Below are 15556 nucleotides of genomic sequence, written 5' to 3'. Positions count from 1 at the left end.
TAGATCCGTTCACTGAACCGACTTATCTTCAACTGCTTGAATTAAATTGATTCAGCCTCTAATATAATATATTATTAGAAGGAGGATGAGACACACTCAGTTTTGATGCGTTCCATTTTATTACCATTTATTCCATTTATAGACCTGAGCGTTTATGAACGACGCTGAAAAAACAGAGAAAACCAGACAGTCTGATAAAACAACCCTGAGAAAACCTGGAAATCAGAGGTAAAGCTCTTCCTCCAGAAGCACCGAGGAACCGCCAGCCGTCTGCAGCTCCTCTGTGCAGTTTGCATGTTCCTCCTCTGCATGCGTGGCTTCCTGAGTCTTCAACCCTCCCTGTTCACAGCACGACGTAGCTCTTCTCCTCCTCCTCCGCCTCCTCCTCTCCCCGGCGGCCCCCCGGCGGGGGGGACCTCCTCCTGCTGGACCCCCCGGCTGCTCCGCTCACACTCAGCTGGCCCATCCTCTCCGCCAGGCCTCTCAGCTCCGTCTCCTCGTCCACCGAGCCCGGCGAGCCCGGCAGCTTCCGCGGCTCTGTGGGACGGTCAGCAGCTGTCAAGACCAGCAGAGGGTGTGTGTGTGTGTGTGTGTGTGTGTGTGTGTGTGTGTGTGTGTTTTACCATGCTCTGATGTGGGCTGGAGGTCTTCAGGTTTCAGGCTCTGCTCTGTGAGTCCGGCTCTCAGAGTGATGTGCAGAGAAATGGCCTGAGGACCGCTGAGCTCCTCTGGAGCTGCCCCCCCCTGCCCCCCCTGCCCCCCCCGGCCCCCCCTGCCCCCCTGGCCCCCCTGGCCCCCCTGCTGCTCCTCCATCAGCTGGAGCTGCAGGCTTGGTGTTTCTCCCAGACCTGCTGCTCCTGCTGCTCCTGGTGCTGCCGTGCCCTCTGGGAGGTCTCTCCAGGACCACATTGCGGCCCCTGAAGGCCAGGTCCGGGTAGGTCTCCTGCATCTCTTCGTGGACCAGGCGGGTCCGCGGGGTTTGGGTCTGGGGCTGAACGAAGGAACCTGCAGAGGAGGAACGGCAGGGTCTGGAGGGTTCTGAGACCGAGAACACACAGACCACCTTCAGTCTTCATGTCCAGAACAGAGGAGGGTCTGGAGGTCCAGAACAGAGGAGGGTCTAGAGGTCCTGGAGGTGCTTCACTGCTGACGTTGCTTACAAAGGTTCCACTAACTTGTCAGGTTGGAACCTTCTGTGAAGAACCTGCAGCAGATCCTGCAGGAAAGAACATGAGGACCGTGGAGTGAAGGAGGAGCTCTGCTGACTGGACCTCTTCAGCGGGGGTCTGGTGTGGGTCTGGGTGTGGGTCTGGTGTGGGTCTGGATGTGGGTCTGGATGAGGAGCTGCGGATGCCGCTCCAAAGGCTGTAACTGAAGCTAACCATCCCATCTCCACCACGATGCTTGGGTGTCGCAGTAGGCATCTCCGTGGTGAGATCGTTTGCAATCGCCGGATGACGGGAGGCTTGTCGTCACTATCTGGAAGTACACGAGGCATCGGGACGCGGACGCTCCCTTTGGTTTGTACGGCCGACCCACTGTGGGTGTCGGCCCCACGAGGAGTGCTTCTCCTCCATGTGGGCACGCCGTTGTGCTTCCTCCGCCTGGCTCGGTAGCTGGGCTGTCTGGTACGAGGCCGGTGTGGTCGGCCGCTTTGGAGTTTTCCCGGTTGTTGGCCCCACTGAGGCGTCGGGCCTTGGCAGGTGATTACTGTTGTGCAGTGGTGGAAAGTAACTGTAGTACCCTGGTTAAATACACCTAATTCATATTTACTTTTATACATTTTCTTTCACAGAGGTGTTTTTATGTGCATTTAAAGCTGTTATGCATGAAATTATTTAGGTTTGAAGTTCATTTTAACTCTGTTATTGAACGTCACGGGAAATTAATCTGGAAGCTTTGGTTTCCGATTGCATTTAAAGGGGTCAGTGTTTTTTTTTTTTTTTTTTGAGGGGAAGGAAGTAGAAGACGGGAGGAGGACGCGGGAGAGAGAGACACCTGGAGGAAAAGGAGTTTTGGCTTCAGCATCTAACGGGAAGAAAGAAACTGAGTTTGAGTAGACTGACGATTTGGAAAGCGGTTCATGAGTTGAGTGCACGTCGGTGCGGCGGAGGTTTGTTTTTTTGGGTCGCTCCAACTCCAAGGAGGGGCGAGAAAAGAAAAAAAAACGGTTTAGCGGCTGAAGAAGAGGAGCGGCGAGAAACGGCTGCTGGAGGAGGAGAGACAGGAGGACGGAGGTGAAGGAGGCTGGACCTGGACGTCTTCTCGGCGGTCTCAAGTGGATGTGGATCCTAGTGAAGGACCGGCGGAGAGGATTCCACTAAAGGAATATATCACTTGTCAGAGGTACATTTTCATTTTTTTTTCTTTGAGCTCCTTTCTTTGAGTATTTCATTTAGAAGACACTGGTTTTGGTGACAAGAGTTATAAAGTGTGTGTATAAATTCATCTAATAAATGTGGGGTTATGATTGTTAAATTGTGTGATCCCAGATGTAATGTGTATCAGAGGGTTAACAGTGTAGGACAGTTGCTCACATTTACAGTTTCAGCTCCAGAGTTTGCTCACTGGGCCTGTCTGCATCCTCGGCAGAGCGTAAAGATCGTATTTATCATCACTGGTTTTCATCTAATAGAAGTAGACTCCTGATTAAGTCATTTATGAGCCTTATTTGAGAACTGCTCTGTCAGAGGTATACAGACACTGTGACTGGATCTTGGGTTGATTAGGAGGGCTACAAAGTACTTCGTTACTGTACTTAAGTGTTTTTTTTTGTGTATCTGTACTTTGCTCAAGTAAAAAAATGAAGGGGTACTTTCATTTTTACTTCACTACATTTTAGAGCAGGTATCTGTACTTTTTACTTCACTACATTTAGATTTATGGTTGCGTTACTCGCTACTTTTCAATGTTCTGTAAATCCATTGTTTTGTTTTTTTTTCTGTGTGCGCGAGCGCAAAAATGAAAGTGAAACTAGGCGCGCCACCGTAAAGGAGCGGCAGAGGCAGCAAATAGTACATGAGCCGGAGGGCACATCGGTACCATTTTGAGGGATTAATTTTCATAGTGATTTTCATGAAGGTGCACATCTCTAGTGCTGGAAAATGTGTGATAGCCTTCAATCCACGGTAGTTTTTAGGAGCTATCATCACTGAAACCAAAGAAAGTCAGCTCGGCCGAGCGAGCTCACAGACCCAGCTTCCGCCTGACATTTTTAGCAATATCTCTGGAACGGAAAGCGTTAGAAACTTAATTCTTTCTATTTCTGAAACTAAAGAGTTACAGCTTTACAACAAGATATCCTGCAGCCTTCTACACCCTCTGGAAGCTGTGCAAAATCCCTGTAAATATTGTTCAAAATTTTTCAAAATCAAAAAAAGTTGATTTTCTTTTTTTATTTTCTACATACATTAAAAACCAAAGATGATAGACACTTACTGTTTTCTTTGTTGGAATCTATGGCTTTCTAGCTTTCAAACAAGCACACCCATTGCTTCTTACTCTTCCGGGAGGCTATGTTACATTGCATTGAAAATTTGTCATGAATTGTGAATCTTAAACAAAATTAAGTTTCACACTTATGAGCCTACTTTTCCTGTTAAACATATTTGTTTGAAATGTTGTGGATTATTTACATAATTAGGAGGAAAAAAATAATAAATGTTCTGTCATTAATAATATTTGTGCAAAAATGCCAACATTATCTGTCTTTTAACACATAAATGAATTGTGAATAGTTTTCCAGAAAATTGATGATTTCAATGCTGTTATTGAGAAAAGAACATGAACAATAGCATTTAATTGACTTTTTTGTATTATTATTAAGAAATTTTATGAACTCAACCAAGGAATGCCAAAAAAATTAGGGAACATGCATAATTTTAGACCACTGTAATCTATGCTTTGTGGTAGGTCACATCATACATTTCTCACATCTAGGAGGAATCAGTCGATTTCTTCTTCATCCCCATTCTCGTCATCAGCATCATCACTGTCTGAAGTACATGCTTGGTTTTCACAGTCTGACTGCCTGCACATGTCTGTGCATTTCAGTCTGTTTGCTTCCCTGTTGCTTCCCAGACTTCCTGTCCCCAGACACTTCCTCCAGTTCCTCCGGGAGGATCCCAAGCCGTTCCCAGGCCAGCCGAGAGACATCGTCTCTCCAGCGTGTCCTGGGTCTTCCCTGGGGTCTCCTCCCGGTGGGACATGCCCGGAACACCTCCCCAGGGAGGTGTCCAGGAGGCATCCTGAACAGATGCCCGAGCCACCTCAGCTGGTTCCTCTCGATGTGGAGGAGTAGCGGCTCTACTCCGAGCTCCTCCCTGGTGACTGAGCTCCTCCCCCTGTCTCTAAGGGAGCGCCCAGCCACCCTACGAAGGAAACTCATTTCGGCCACTTGTATCCGGGATCTTGTCCTTTCGGTCATGACCCAAAGCTCATGAACATAGATGAGGGTGGGAACGTAGATTGACCGATAAATCGAGAGCTTCGTCTTTCGGCTCAGCTCCTTCTTCACCACAACGGACCGATACAACGACTGCATCACTGCAGAAGCTGCACCGATCCGCCTGTCAATCTCACCTCCATCTTTCCTCCAGTCATGAACAAGACCCCAAGATACTTGAACTCCTCCACTTGGGCCAGGGTCTCTCCACCAACCTGGAGAGGACAGACCACCTTCTTCCGGTCGAGGACCAGGACCTCGGATTTGGAGGTTTTGATCCTCATCCCTGTCGCTTCACACTCAGCTGCGAACCGCCCCAGTGCATGCTGTAGGCCCGGGTTCGATGAAGCCAACAGGACAACATCATCTGCAAAAAGCAGAGATGAAATCCTGTGGTTCCCAAACCGGACCCCCTCCAGCCCCTGGCTGCACCTAGAAATTCTGTCCATAAAAATAATAAACATAACCGGTGACAAAGGGCAGCCCTGCCGGAGTCCAACAACAGGTCCGACTTATTGCCGGCAATGCGGACCAGACTCCTACTCCAGTCATACAAAGACTGGATGGCCCTTAACAAGGGGCCCCGGACTCCATATTCCCAGAGCACCCCCCACAAGACACCACGAGGGACGCGGTTGAATGCCTTCTCCAAATCCACAAAACACATGTGGACTGGTTGTGCGAACTCCCACGAACCCTCGAGCACCCTATGGAGGGTCTAGAGCTGGTCCACTGTTCCACGACCAGGACGAAAACCGCATTGTTCCTCCTGAATCCGAGGTTCGACTATCGGTTGAATCCTCCCCTCCCGTACCCTGGAATAGACTTTCCCGGGGAGGCTGAGGAGTGTGATCCCCCTATAGTTGGAGCACACCCTCCGGTCCCCCTTTTTAAACAGGAGAACCACCACCCCAGTCTGCCAATCCAGAGGCACCGTCCCCGACCGCCACGCGATGTTGCAGAGACGTGTCAACCAAGACGGTCCAAGCACATCCAGAGACTTAAGATACTCAGGGTGAATCTCGTCCACCCCCGGTGCCTTGCCACCGAGGAGCTTACCAACCACCTCGGTGACTTCAGCTTGGGTGATGAACGAGTCTGCCTCTGAGACCTCACCCTCTGCTTCCTCTACGGAAGACATGGTGACAAGACTGAGGAGGTCCTCAAAGTATTCCTTCCACCGTCCTATGATATCCCCAGTTGAGGTCAGCAGCTCCTCCTCCACTGTAAACAGTGTTAGTGGAGACCTGCTTTCCCCTCCTGAGGCACCGGACGGTTTGCCAGAATTTCTTCGAGGCCGACCGGTAGTCCTCCTCCATGGCCTCCTGAACCCCTCCCAGACCCGAGTTTTTGCCTCCACCACCACTCGGGCTGCAGTTCAATTAGCCTGCTGGTACCCGTCAGCTGCTTCTGGGGTCCCTCGAGCCAATAAGGCTCGACAGGACTCCTTCTTCAGCTTGACAGCAGCCCTAACTTCCGGTGTCCACAACCGGGTTCGGGGGTTGCTGCCCTGACAGGCACCGGAGACCTTACGACCACAGCTCCGGGCAGCTGCTTCGACAATGGAGGTGGAGAAAATGGAGAACATGGTCCACTCGGACTCAATGTTCCCAGCCTCCCTCGGGACATGAGAGAAGCTCTCCCGGAGGTGGGAGTTGAAAACCCTGCTGACAGAGGGTTCCACCAGACGTTCCCAGCAGACCCTCACAACACGTTTGGGTCTGCCAAGTCTGTCCGGTTTCCACCTCCGCCAGCAAATCCAACTCACCACCAGGTGGTGATCGGTCGACAGCTCTGCCCCTCTCTTCACCTGAGTGTCCAAAACACGCGGCCGGAGGTCAGACGACATGACAACAAAGTCGATCATCGACCTCTGACCTAGGGTGTCCTGGTGCCAAGTGCACTTATGGACACCCCAGTGCTCGAACATGGTGTTTGTTATGAACAAACTGGCTACCACAGAAGTCCAATAACAAAACACCACTCGGGTTCAGATCGGGGAGGCCGTGCGATCCAATCACCCCCTTCCAGGTCTCACTGTTGCTGCCCACGTGGGCATTGAAGTTGCCCAGTAGAACAATGGAGTCCCCAGTCGGAGCACTGTCCAGCACCCCTCCCAGGGACTCCAAGAAGGCCGGGTACTCTGCACTGCTGTTCGGCCCATAAGCCGAAACAACAGTCAGCTACCTATCCCCGACCCGAAGGCGAAGGGATGCGACCCTTTCGTTCACTGGTGTGAACTCCAACACATGGCGGCTGAGCTGTGGGGCTATAAGCAAACCCACCCCAGCCTGCAGCCTCTCACCACGGGCAACGCCACAGCAGTTGAGAGTCCAGCCCTTCTCGAGAGTTTGGGTTCCAGAGCCCAGGCTGTGAGTGGAGGTGAGCCCGACTATATCTAGCCGGTACCTCTCAACCTCCCCCACAAGCTCGGCCTCCTTCCCCCCCAACGAGGTGACATTCCATGTCCCTAGAGCGAGTCTCTGTGTCCAGGGATCAGGTTGCCGGGCACCCTGCCATCGGCTGCCACCCAATCCACATTGGTCCATATCCGTCATACTATCCATATTGAAGTGGAAGCTGGCGATCTACATCTCTTTTACTTTATGTAGCATAACCACCACTAATCCTGAAACAGAGTAAAACATTATCACAACTCCAGCTTCAGAAGGGTACTTACATATTACTTGCACAGTATGTAATCCCACACTAAATGTTACACCCTAATATTACCGTGAGACCTCAAAAGATAATTGGTTTCAACAGAGATTATTAAATCACAAAGCAATCTTTTAAAATTGTATTTAGCAGTCCAACTCTTTTTTTCTCTTCGTCTTGTTTTGCATGTTGTGTTAAACTTAAAAGTTTGTTACTTTTTCATGTGTGTACTTACTGCAGCTGTCTGACACGCCCGCTTCATGTGCTTAATTAGACCAGGCCAGAGAGAAGGGGAGGGGCTGAGGGGGGAACATTGGTATGACAGCATATAACTAAACAGAGACAGAAAGACAATAAGAGGAACAGCCCTGAAAGTAATTTAGATGTAATTAAAGGAAATAAGTAAATAAATAAATATTATATATATTTATATAAAAATAAAAATAAATCAGATGTTCTTGTCCCTTTACTTGCATTTGAGATGAGGGTTACATTCAGAATTCATGACAAAATTTGTACGCTATGTTACATAGCCTCCAGGTGGAGTAGAAACCCATGGGTGTGCTTGTTTGAAAGCTAGAAAGCTATAGATTCCAACAAAGAAAAGAGTAAGTGTCTATCATTTTTCGTTTTTAACATATATAGAAAATAATAAAAGAAAATCAACTTCTTTTGATTTTGAACTTTTTTTTAAAGATATTTACCAGGATTTTGTACAACTTCCAGAAGGCATAGAAGGCTGTAGGATAGCTTGTTATAAAGCTGTAACTCTCTAGTTTCAGAAATAGAAAGAACTAAGTTTCTAACGCTTTCCGTTCCAGAGATATTGCTAAAAATATCAGGCGGAAGCTGGGTCTGTGAGCTTGCTCGGCCGAGCTGACTTTCTTTGGTTTAAGTGATGATAGCTCCAAAAAACTACCGTGGATTGAAGGCTATCACACATTTTCCAACACTAGAGATGTGCACCTTCATGAAAATCACTATGAAAATTAATCCACCTGGCGCAGCTGCAGCTGCAGATCCCGTAGCCAGCCCAGCCTGCTGTCAGCGCCTTCTTCAGGCACAGACGGCTCCCGTCTGCTTTGGCGGTCCCTCCCTCGGAGGATTTCCTGTTTCCCAAGCTGGGTGGAGACCGTCGTGAGACACGTTAGTTTTACCCTACTGATGATGTGTTGTTGCAGTAGTAATTCTGGAGGGATAGCATGGCCCCCTCCAGGCTGTTGGCGGATGGTACGGATGGCGGATGGCCCCAACTTGAGGCTCCTTTAATCTGCTTTTTATTCTGTTTTTTTTTTATTGTTGATAATAATCTATGTGATGTATTCAGGGTGCCTCAGAAATCTCCCCTTCCGAGACATAATCTGCATAAAAATGACTAGAGCTGCAACTATCAAGTATTTTTGGAATCAAGTATTCCATTGATGATTTCTTTGAGTAATCGAGTACATTTTGGGCTCACGCAGTGCGCGTTCCATATATGCGCACTGATCCAAGCATCCTCGAGAAGCTTTTCCGTTTCTCCAGACTTTTTATCTGCTCTTTATTACAGATTATTTATAGAAAATGTAGCACATATATTGTCAGCATAATATCATTTAGTATTGGAGTTTGTTAAGCAATTTTTTTGTTTGTTTCTGAATCGCGGTGCGTCACCGGAGCGATTAGATACTTTCAGTTTAGTAGGCAGACCTCCTTATCTCTCCAGACAGAAGTCTGATATCCTGCATCGCCTGGATATGTCCATTAATCACACACACACACACACACACACGACATCTCTCTCTCGCGCGCGCATCTCATCGCCACAACGAAGCCTCAAAGTATAAGAATTTGTCTCAAGCATTTTTTTTGTACTCGGGGTACTCGGGGTACTCCAGTTACTCGAGTAATAGTTGCAGTCTTACAAATGACCAAAATGTTTTCTAATCATTCCCTCTTCCACATCTGAACTTTGGCTCTTGTTGTGTTAAGTTAACATGCTGACTGAGGAGGAGTCCGCACTTTGAGTTTAAATCTTTAAAGCTAATAGCAGTAGAAATAGTTAAAGTTGAGTTATGGTGGTGCATGGCTGGACTGAAGCCTGATGTCTTCAGCCGTTAGTGATCAGGGTGTTTGACCAGTCTGCTGGAGTCCAGCTGCACTGTATTAACACATCATATTCACTTCTTCCATTATATTCATGTTATAAAGCAGCAGACAGAAACACGTCAAGTCAGATGACTGAAAGTGGGTCCAAAAGGAGAAACAACACTGTTAGTGGAACATTCCCAACTAGGGGTGTCCTCAGATAGTCGATGATTCCACGATTCGTTCGAAGGGGCCTGATTCGACTACCAATCACGCAGTCGAAGCATCGAAAAAATGTGGTTATTAAACGAGGACCATTCCATCACAGCTGTATGGGGGTGCTGAATGACTGATTCTACATAGAATTGCTTGTTTTTTTCCAAATAAACATGATATAAAGCCTATTTGATATACATGTTAGCCTATCAAATATACTGTGGAAAAATGTACTTGTACTTTTATTCAATATTCTATCTATTTACTGTTTGTGGATGAACCACCATGGTGAGTGGCACAATCCGATTTTGCGCAGAGCTCTGTCACAGAGCAGCGTCTCGGTGGTGATTTGGCTGAACTTTAAAAGGCTCACAAAGTCGGAAAAAAAACAGAACTTCAGACCAAGTCAAAGATGATCCAAAAAAAAAGTCAAATGCAGATTGTGTCCTTTCATATCACTCCAAAACAACATGGCTTTCCACCTTAAACGGGTGAGTAGCCAGATAATTGGGTTGATAAAAGACGGTTCTGTTACTCATTTCTCATTTTTAATGCTGACTTTATTTCGTTTAATTGTAACATTTTAGGTTATTATTATATTATTATTTTTATTTATCTAAAAGGCTAATTCTATTTAATTTAGTGTTTGTTTTTGCATGGATGTTGCGCTGCCAAACGGACCGACACAGTGCAATTAAGCCTATTTCATTTAATTTGAGCAGATAATGTGAGAAACTGTTTAGCCAAAAAATGTGAGCTTATCTGCAGAGATTATAGATATAAATAAATGACATGCTTTAGCCCGTTTGTTAGAAGAGGGTTTGGTTCTGCTCATTTGAACTATACTTCATTTGTTTGATGTTTAGAGTTACCGACACTTTGTTCCAGTCTGTGTTTCAGTGAGTAGGAAAAAAATAAGTGTCTTTTACCTGCCTGCGCTGTTTTTTTTTTTTCATTGTGTTTGGGTTTTTTTTTTTTGTTTGTTTTGTTTAATTTTTTTATTATTAGTGCAATCAGGGCCGACTGTAGGCATAGGCGCCCGTGAGCACCGCTCTGCACTGTGCTGCGCTCCGACACCTGTGTAGGCACACTTCACCCCCCCCCCCCACCCCCCCCCCCCCCCCCCCCCCCACCGCTCCTCCAAACAAGATGATAGATTCGACTACCAGTCGACTATTGGCAGATTCGGACGGATCAGATTCGACTATAGAAATCCTTAGTCGGGGACACCTCTATTCCCAACACAGCAAGACTTCAACATAAGGAGCTGTGTACTGTGTCATTAGGTCCATGTTGATTTATTACTGGAGAACATGACTGTCATGACGTCTCTGTGTCTCCTGGCTGTAGCCTGCTGACCTGTAGCCACAGCTGAGGGACTGGACGACTCCTGTCTCACTATGTCTTCTGCCCTCCAAGGAAAGCTGCAGCGGGACGGAGACCACAAGAAACCAGTGGTGAGTCTGTGTGTGTGTGTGTGTGTGTGTGTGTGTGTGTGTGTGTGAGTGTGTGTGTGTTAGTGTGTGTGTGTGTGTGTGTGTGTGTGTGTGTGTGTGTGTGTGTGTGTGTGTGTGTGTGTGTGTGTGTGTGTGCATACAGACCTGAGGCCTGTACTAGGAGTGGAATCATCAACTGAACTGAATGTTAGATCTAAAGTGAAGCAGGTTGTGATTGGTCAGAAGCTGTAAGCTCCGCCTCTTTAATGTGAATGCTCATCAGGACTGGAGGAGTCTGGGTTGAAGTACCGGGTTCAGAACCTGCTTCATAGTCCAGGGAACTGAGACATCCAGGGTCTGTTAATCCAGGTCAGTGTCCAGGCCTCAGGTGTCTGAGTGTGAAGCTGTGTCTGCAGACCTGGTCTCTGTAGACCTGGTCTCTGTAGACCTAGTCTCTGTAGACCTGGTCTCTGTAGACCTGGTCTCTGTAGACCTGGTCTCTGTAGATCTGGTCTCTGTAGACCTGGTCTCTGCTAACCTGGTCTCTGTGTGTGCTGACCTGGCCTCTGTAGACCTGGTCTCTGTAGACCTGGTCTCTGCTGACCTGGTCTCTGTGTGTGCTGACCTGGTCTCTGTAGACCTGGTCTCTGCTGACCTGGTCTCTGTGTGCCTGCTCTCAGATCGTTTTGGAGGGGAACATTGCCAGTGGGAAGACCACGTGTCTGGAGTACTTCAGCAGAACCAGCGATGTCAAGGTAGATCACATTCTGACTCTTGTTCTCAAATAGTGTCCCAGAGACACCATGTTGTCTCCGGGACCTGTCCTCCTGATTCTCGACAGCCCGTGTCCTCTGGTTTCAAAACGGCCCCGCCTACTTTGACTGTTTTTCCAAAATAAAAGTGGAACTGCTCCTTCAGTCCAACACTCCTTCACCTGGAGGTCACGGCTGGTGGACCTGGACTCCTGAGGCCTGGATAAACAACAGACTGCAGGGTGGGGTTTTGTTTGGACCGGATGGTGGACTGACCCTCTGCTCTGGTTGGTTGCAGGTCTTCACACAGCCGGTCTCCAAGTGGAGGAACGTCCGAGGACACAATCCTCTGGTAATGTTCCACCACACACACCTGCTGCAGCAGGGACCGCGGGACCCTTCAGAACCCGGGTTGTTCCCCCTGTCATGGACTGGTCAGGGACTATGTAGCGTTTTGTCCTCCTTCAGCCAGGTTCAGGTTGTTTTTCTGGGTCTGTCTCACTCAGATGGGAACAGCTGCTCACACACCACTTGCATTGGTCAAGCTGTGGTTCCAGGTCCTCTCTGACTACTTTGTCCCTGCAGGCTCTGATGTACCAGGATCCTGAACGCTGGGGCCTGACGCTGCAGACCTACGTCCAGCTCACCATGCTGGACCGACACACGTCCACCACAGTAAGTGACCCACCAGTACCACAGTCCTGATCCACCAGAACCAGTTCTGAGCCACCAGAACCACAGTCCTGATCCATCAGAGTTTCTGTGTTTGAATCGTTGAAGTCACTGAAGAGTCCTGGTTTTGGAGTCCTGGTTTTAGTGTTCGGGTTTTACAGTCCTGATTTTAGAGTCCTGGTTGAGTGTTCTGTTTTCAGAGTCCTGGGTTCAGAGTTTTGGTTTAGTGTTCTTCAGAGTCCTGGTTTTCCAGTCGCCCTCTTTCTTCTGCTCTTTGTTGTGCTGCTGTTCTTTCAGACAGTTTTCATTGATGTGATCAGCTGATCGGTGTTCCACTCTGCTGCAGGAGGCTGCAGTCAAGATGATGGAGAGGTCCATCTTCAGCGCCAAGTACATCTTTGTGGAGAACCTCTTCAGAAGGTACGGAATCACTGATCAGTCCTTCTATCCGTCCACTGATCAATTAGCTCCAGAATCAGGACCGGCTGAGGCCCCGAGCCTCAGGCTTGATGAGCTCAGATGTTCTGGTTTGGTTCTGGGTCCTGTGGACCGGGTGTTTGAGGTGAACCCGGATCAGAACATGACCCAGAGCTGGATCTGAGTCCCGTCAGCGAGTCTTCATTGATCAGTTCTGGATCAGTCTGTGCTCTGGAATGTTCCTGCAGTGGGAAGATGCCCGAGGTGGACTTTGCCGTGCTCAGTGAGTGGTTCGACTGGATCACCACCAACGTGTCCATTCCTGTGGATCTGATCGGTGAGAGGACACACACTGTCCCCGTCTCTGTGCGATGTGGAGCGTGTTCTGGTGGAACTGCTCCACGTTCCTCCCTGTTCTCTCAGTCTACCTGCAGACGGATCCTGAGACGTGCCACCGGCGGCTGAAGCAGCGCTGCAGAGAGGAGGAGGAGGGCATTACACTGGTGAGGAAGCAGCTCTTCGTCCTGTGCTCTGCTAAGCATAACCCTCACCCTAAAGCTCGGTTTACACTTGCACAATTCTGTGGCACGCATTGGCACGAATCGAGAAACCACTCGTAAAGTGGCGTGAAGTGTGCGTAAACCCTTTGTGACTGCGTGCCATGTCGGGACGAGAATTTTGAAATGTTCCAAATTTTGGTCACGATAAAATATCGCGACTGGGCCGTGAACTATGTGACAACTGTTCGTGAACGCCACGTGAACGCATCAGGACAATGCAGGAGGATGTGTGCAAGTAGTGGCATAGCACGCACTGCCGCATACTGCAACGAATAGTTCACGAACAGCCCAAGCCGAACTGCTCAACCACGTCGTGCCAATGCGGGAAGCACTTAATCACACGCAAACTATGCACGAATGCGTCATGCCAGTCCGTGACACTGACGGGCGCGCATTCGTGAACTATTCGTGAACTGGTCGTGAACATGGCGGGAGCCTGCCAATTCGATGAGTCCAGATTGGCTCGCATTGCTACGACAACATAGTGGCAAAAAGTCGTGTAAACCTGGCTTAATCCCATCAGCACTGTGTTTGGGTTTGTGTGTGTGTGTGTGTGTGTGTGTGTGTGTGTGTGTGTGTGTGTGTGTGTGTGTGTGTGCGTGTGTGTGCGCGTATGTGTCCAGGAGTACCTGCAGGTCATCCACCAGCTGTATGAGGACTGGCTGGTCAGACGGACCTCGTTCCCGCTGCCGGCTCCCGTCCTGGTGAGCTTCACTCCACTGCTCCACAGAGCCTTTAACGAGAGAATCAAACCGTCCAGTTCTTCACTTTTCATCTGAGGTTGTAATGTCTCCATGGAGACACTCAGTCTGGAAACTCAGTGTTATGAATAAATTCAGAACATTCAGTGAAATAAATCCAGCTTGATCAAGAAGAATGTCTTCTTCCACATGCACAATAGAGTGATTAAAGATGAGTGTGATCATGCAAATGTGACAGTGATCATGCAAATATGACCTCTGACCCCTGAGAAGACCAGAATCAGGACAGAGAGGCCCTCAGGGCCCAGACAACCGGCGGCCATCCCAGAGCCCAGACCTCAGTCCCCCCAGGTAGACGTCCACGCACAGGTCCAGAAGGGGCCAGAGGAAGGCCCCAACCGGGACCCCCAATAGCCACGGGGCCTGGTTCCCAGGGAGCCAAGACCGACAGGCCGAGAGCCCAGGGCTCAAGAACACAAGAGCCAACCCCCACCACCCACCCCCACTCAGGCAGATGGCCATGACCATACTCAGGAGAACCGCCCCTTCCCCCGGGCCATACCTATCCAATCACTCCACCCACCGCCACCACCACGACCACCAATACCCCCCCAACCCCCCCACCCTGTACCCTGTTTTCCGGGGCAGCAGCCAGACACCATAGCAGCCAAGCCCAAGCTGCCCGCCCCCCCCCCAGCCAGGCCAACTACCTTCATCTCCACATGTCTTCATTTCATGTGTGTGTGTGATGTGGGCAGGCTGCTGGATGTGACCTTTGACCTCTGTGCCTGTCCTCTCTCAGGTGATTCCTGCGGACGGCGACCCTCAGGAAATGATCCGCAAGTATGAAGAGAACCGAGAGCAGATCCTGGCTGCTGCAAAGCCCTGAGACACACACACACACACACACACACACACACACACACACACACACACACACACACACACACACACACACACACACACACACATTGAGCAGATCTCTGAACCTGGGGGGACCTGAAGCAGACTCATACACTCTAAAAAGAAAAGAAATCAATGCAACAGTTTGCATTAGTCTTTTTAAGTCATGGCAACCTCATTAGAAATGACATTGAACCAACAAACTATATTACTTTGGGTGAATTCATTTTTTGTCATCAGTCAAAGATCATTTTTGATCATTTTAAGTACTGCTTACTTAATAAATGCAAGATTTTTACGTTGACAACTCAAATAAATTGGCTGCCCACTTTTAAGTAATTAAAATGGCCAACTTGTGAATAACCTTATATGTTGTAATTGTTTGGGATTACAATGCTGTGACAGCCAATGTGGGGTAATACTGCTCAGGCAGTCTCGGGCTGTTAATAAGCTCAATAAATGCTCAATACTTCTCATTCCAGGTTGGAAACTGTTAGGGATATACTTTAATTAGCACTACTACTATGGAATAATTGTATTAACTGCAAATTGAGAAGTATGAAAGTAAAGTATATAAGTATGAAAATAAAATTTGATTTGATTTGATTTGAATTGATCTGAAGTCAACGTTGACAAAATTAAATTACCAAGCCAAGTTTGTTCAGTTATAGCAACTTGAATTTTGTTTTAAACCAATGAGTAAATGATAAACAATGAGTTTTGAGTTCAA

General features: G+C 48.4%; 2 protein-coding genes across 5 annotated transcripts; one reads left to right on the top strand and one right to left on the bottom strand.

Annotated features, from left to right (window-relative positions):
* Positions 1-78: 78 nt before the first annotated feature.
* LOC115399635 (YEATS domain-containing protein 2-like) lies at positions 79-8242 on the bottom strand. Its single transcript, XM_030107152.1, has 4 exons — positions 8101-8242; positions 7338-7401; positions 624-1005; positions 79-537 (listed from the first exon to the last, which is right to left on the bottom strand). Exons 2-4 carry the CDS (start codon positions 7362-7364, stop codon positions 344-346), a joined length of 603 nt encoding a protein of 200 aa, XP_029963012.1. The 5' UTR covers positions 7365-7401; positions 8101-8242; the 3' UTR covers positions 79-343.
* On the top strand, positions 1957-14943 carry LOC115399630 (thymidine kinase 2, mitochondrial-like). Of its 4 annotated transcripts, none has more exons than XM_030107143.1 (11): positions 1957-2346; positions 10805-10842; positions 11105-11190; positions 11502-11576; positions 11872-11925; positions 12159-12248; positions 12592-12665; positions 12911-12999; positions 13086-13165; positions 13846-13926; positions 14726-14943. In XM_030107143.1, the coding sequence occupies exons 6-11, from the start codon at positions 12165-12167 to the stop codon at positions 14810-14812; spliced, it is 495 nt and encodes a 164-aa protein (XP_029963003.1). In that variant the 5' UTR covers positions 1957-2346; positions 10805-10842; positions 11105-11190; positions 11502-11576; positions 11872-11925; positions 12159-12164; the 3' UTR covers positions 14813-14943. The 4 variants fall into 4 exon arrangements, with proteins under 4 accessions (XP_029963003.1, XP_029963002.1, XP_029963001.1 ...); XM_030107142.1 differs by having other exon boundaries at positions 10736-10842; XM_030107141.1 differs by lacking the exon at positions 11105-11190.
* Positions 14944-15556: the final 613 nt, after the last annotated feature.

This window comes from Salarias fasciatus, chromosome 13, assembly GCF_902148845.1.
Source record: "Salarias fasciatus chromosome 13, fSalaFa1.1, whole genome shotgun sequence".
NCBI classification, from domain to species: domain Eukaryota; kingdom Metazoa; phylum Chordata; class Actinopteri; order Blenniiformes; family Blenniidae; genus Salarias; species Salarias fasciatus.
Note: the sequence above shows the minus strand (reverse complement) of the source record. Positions and strands in the feature narration are given on the sequence as shown.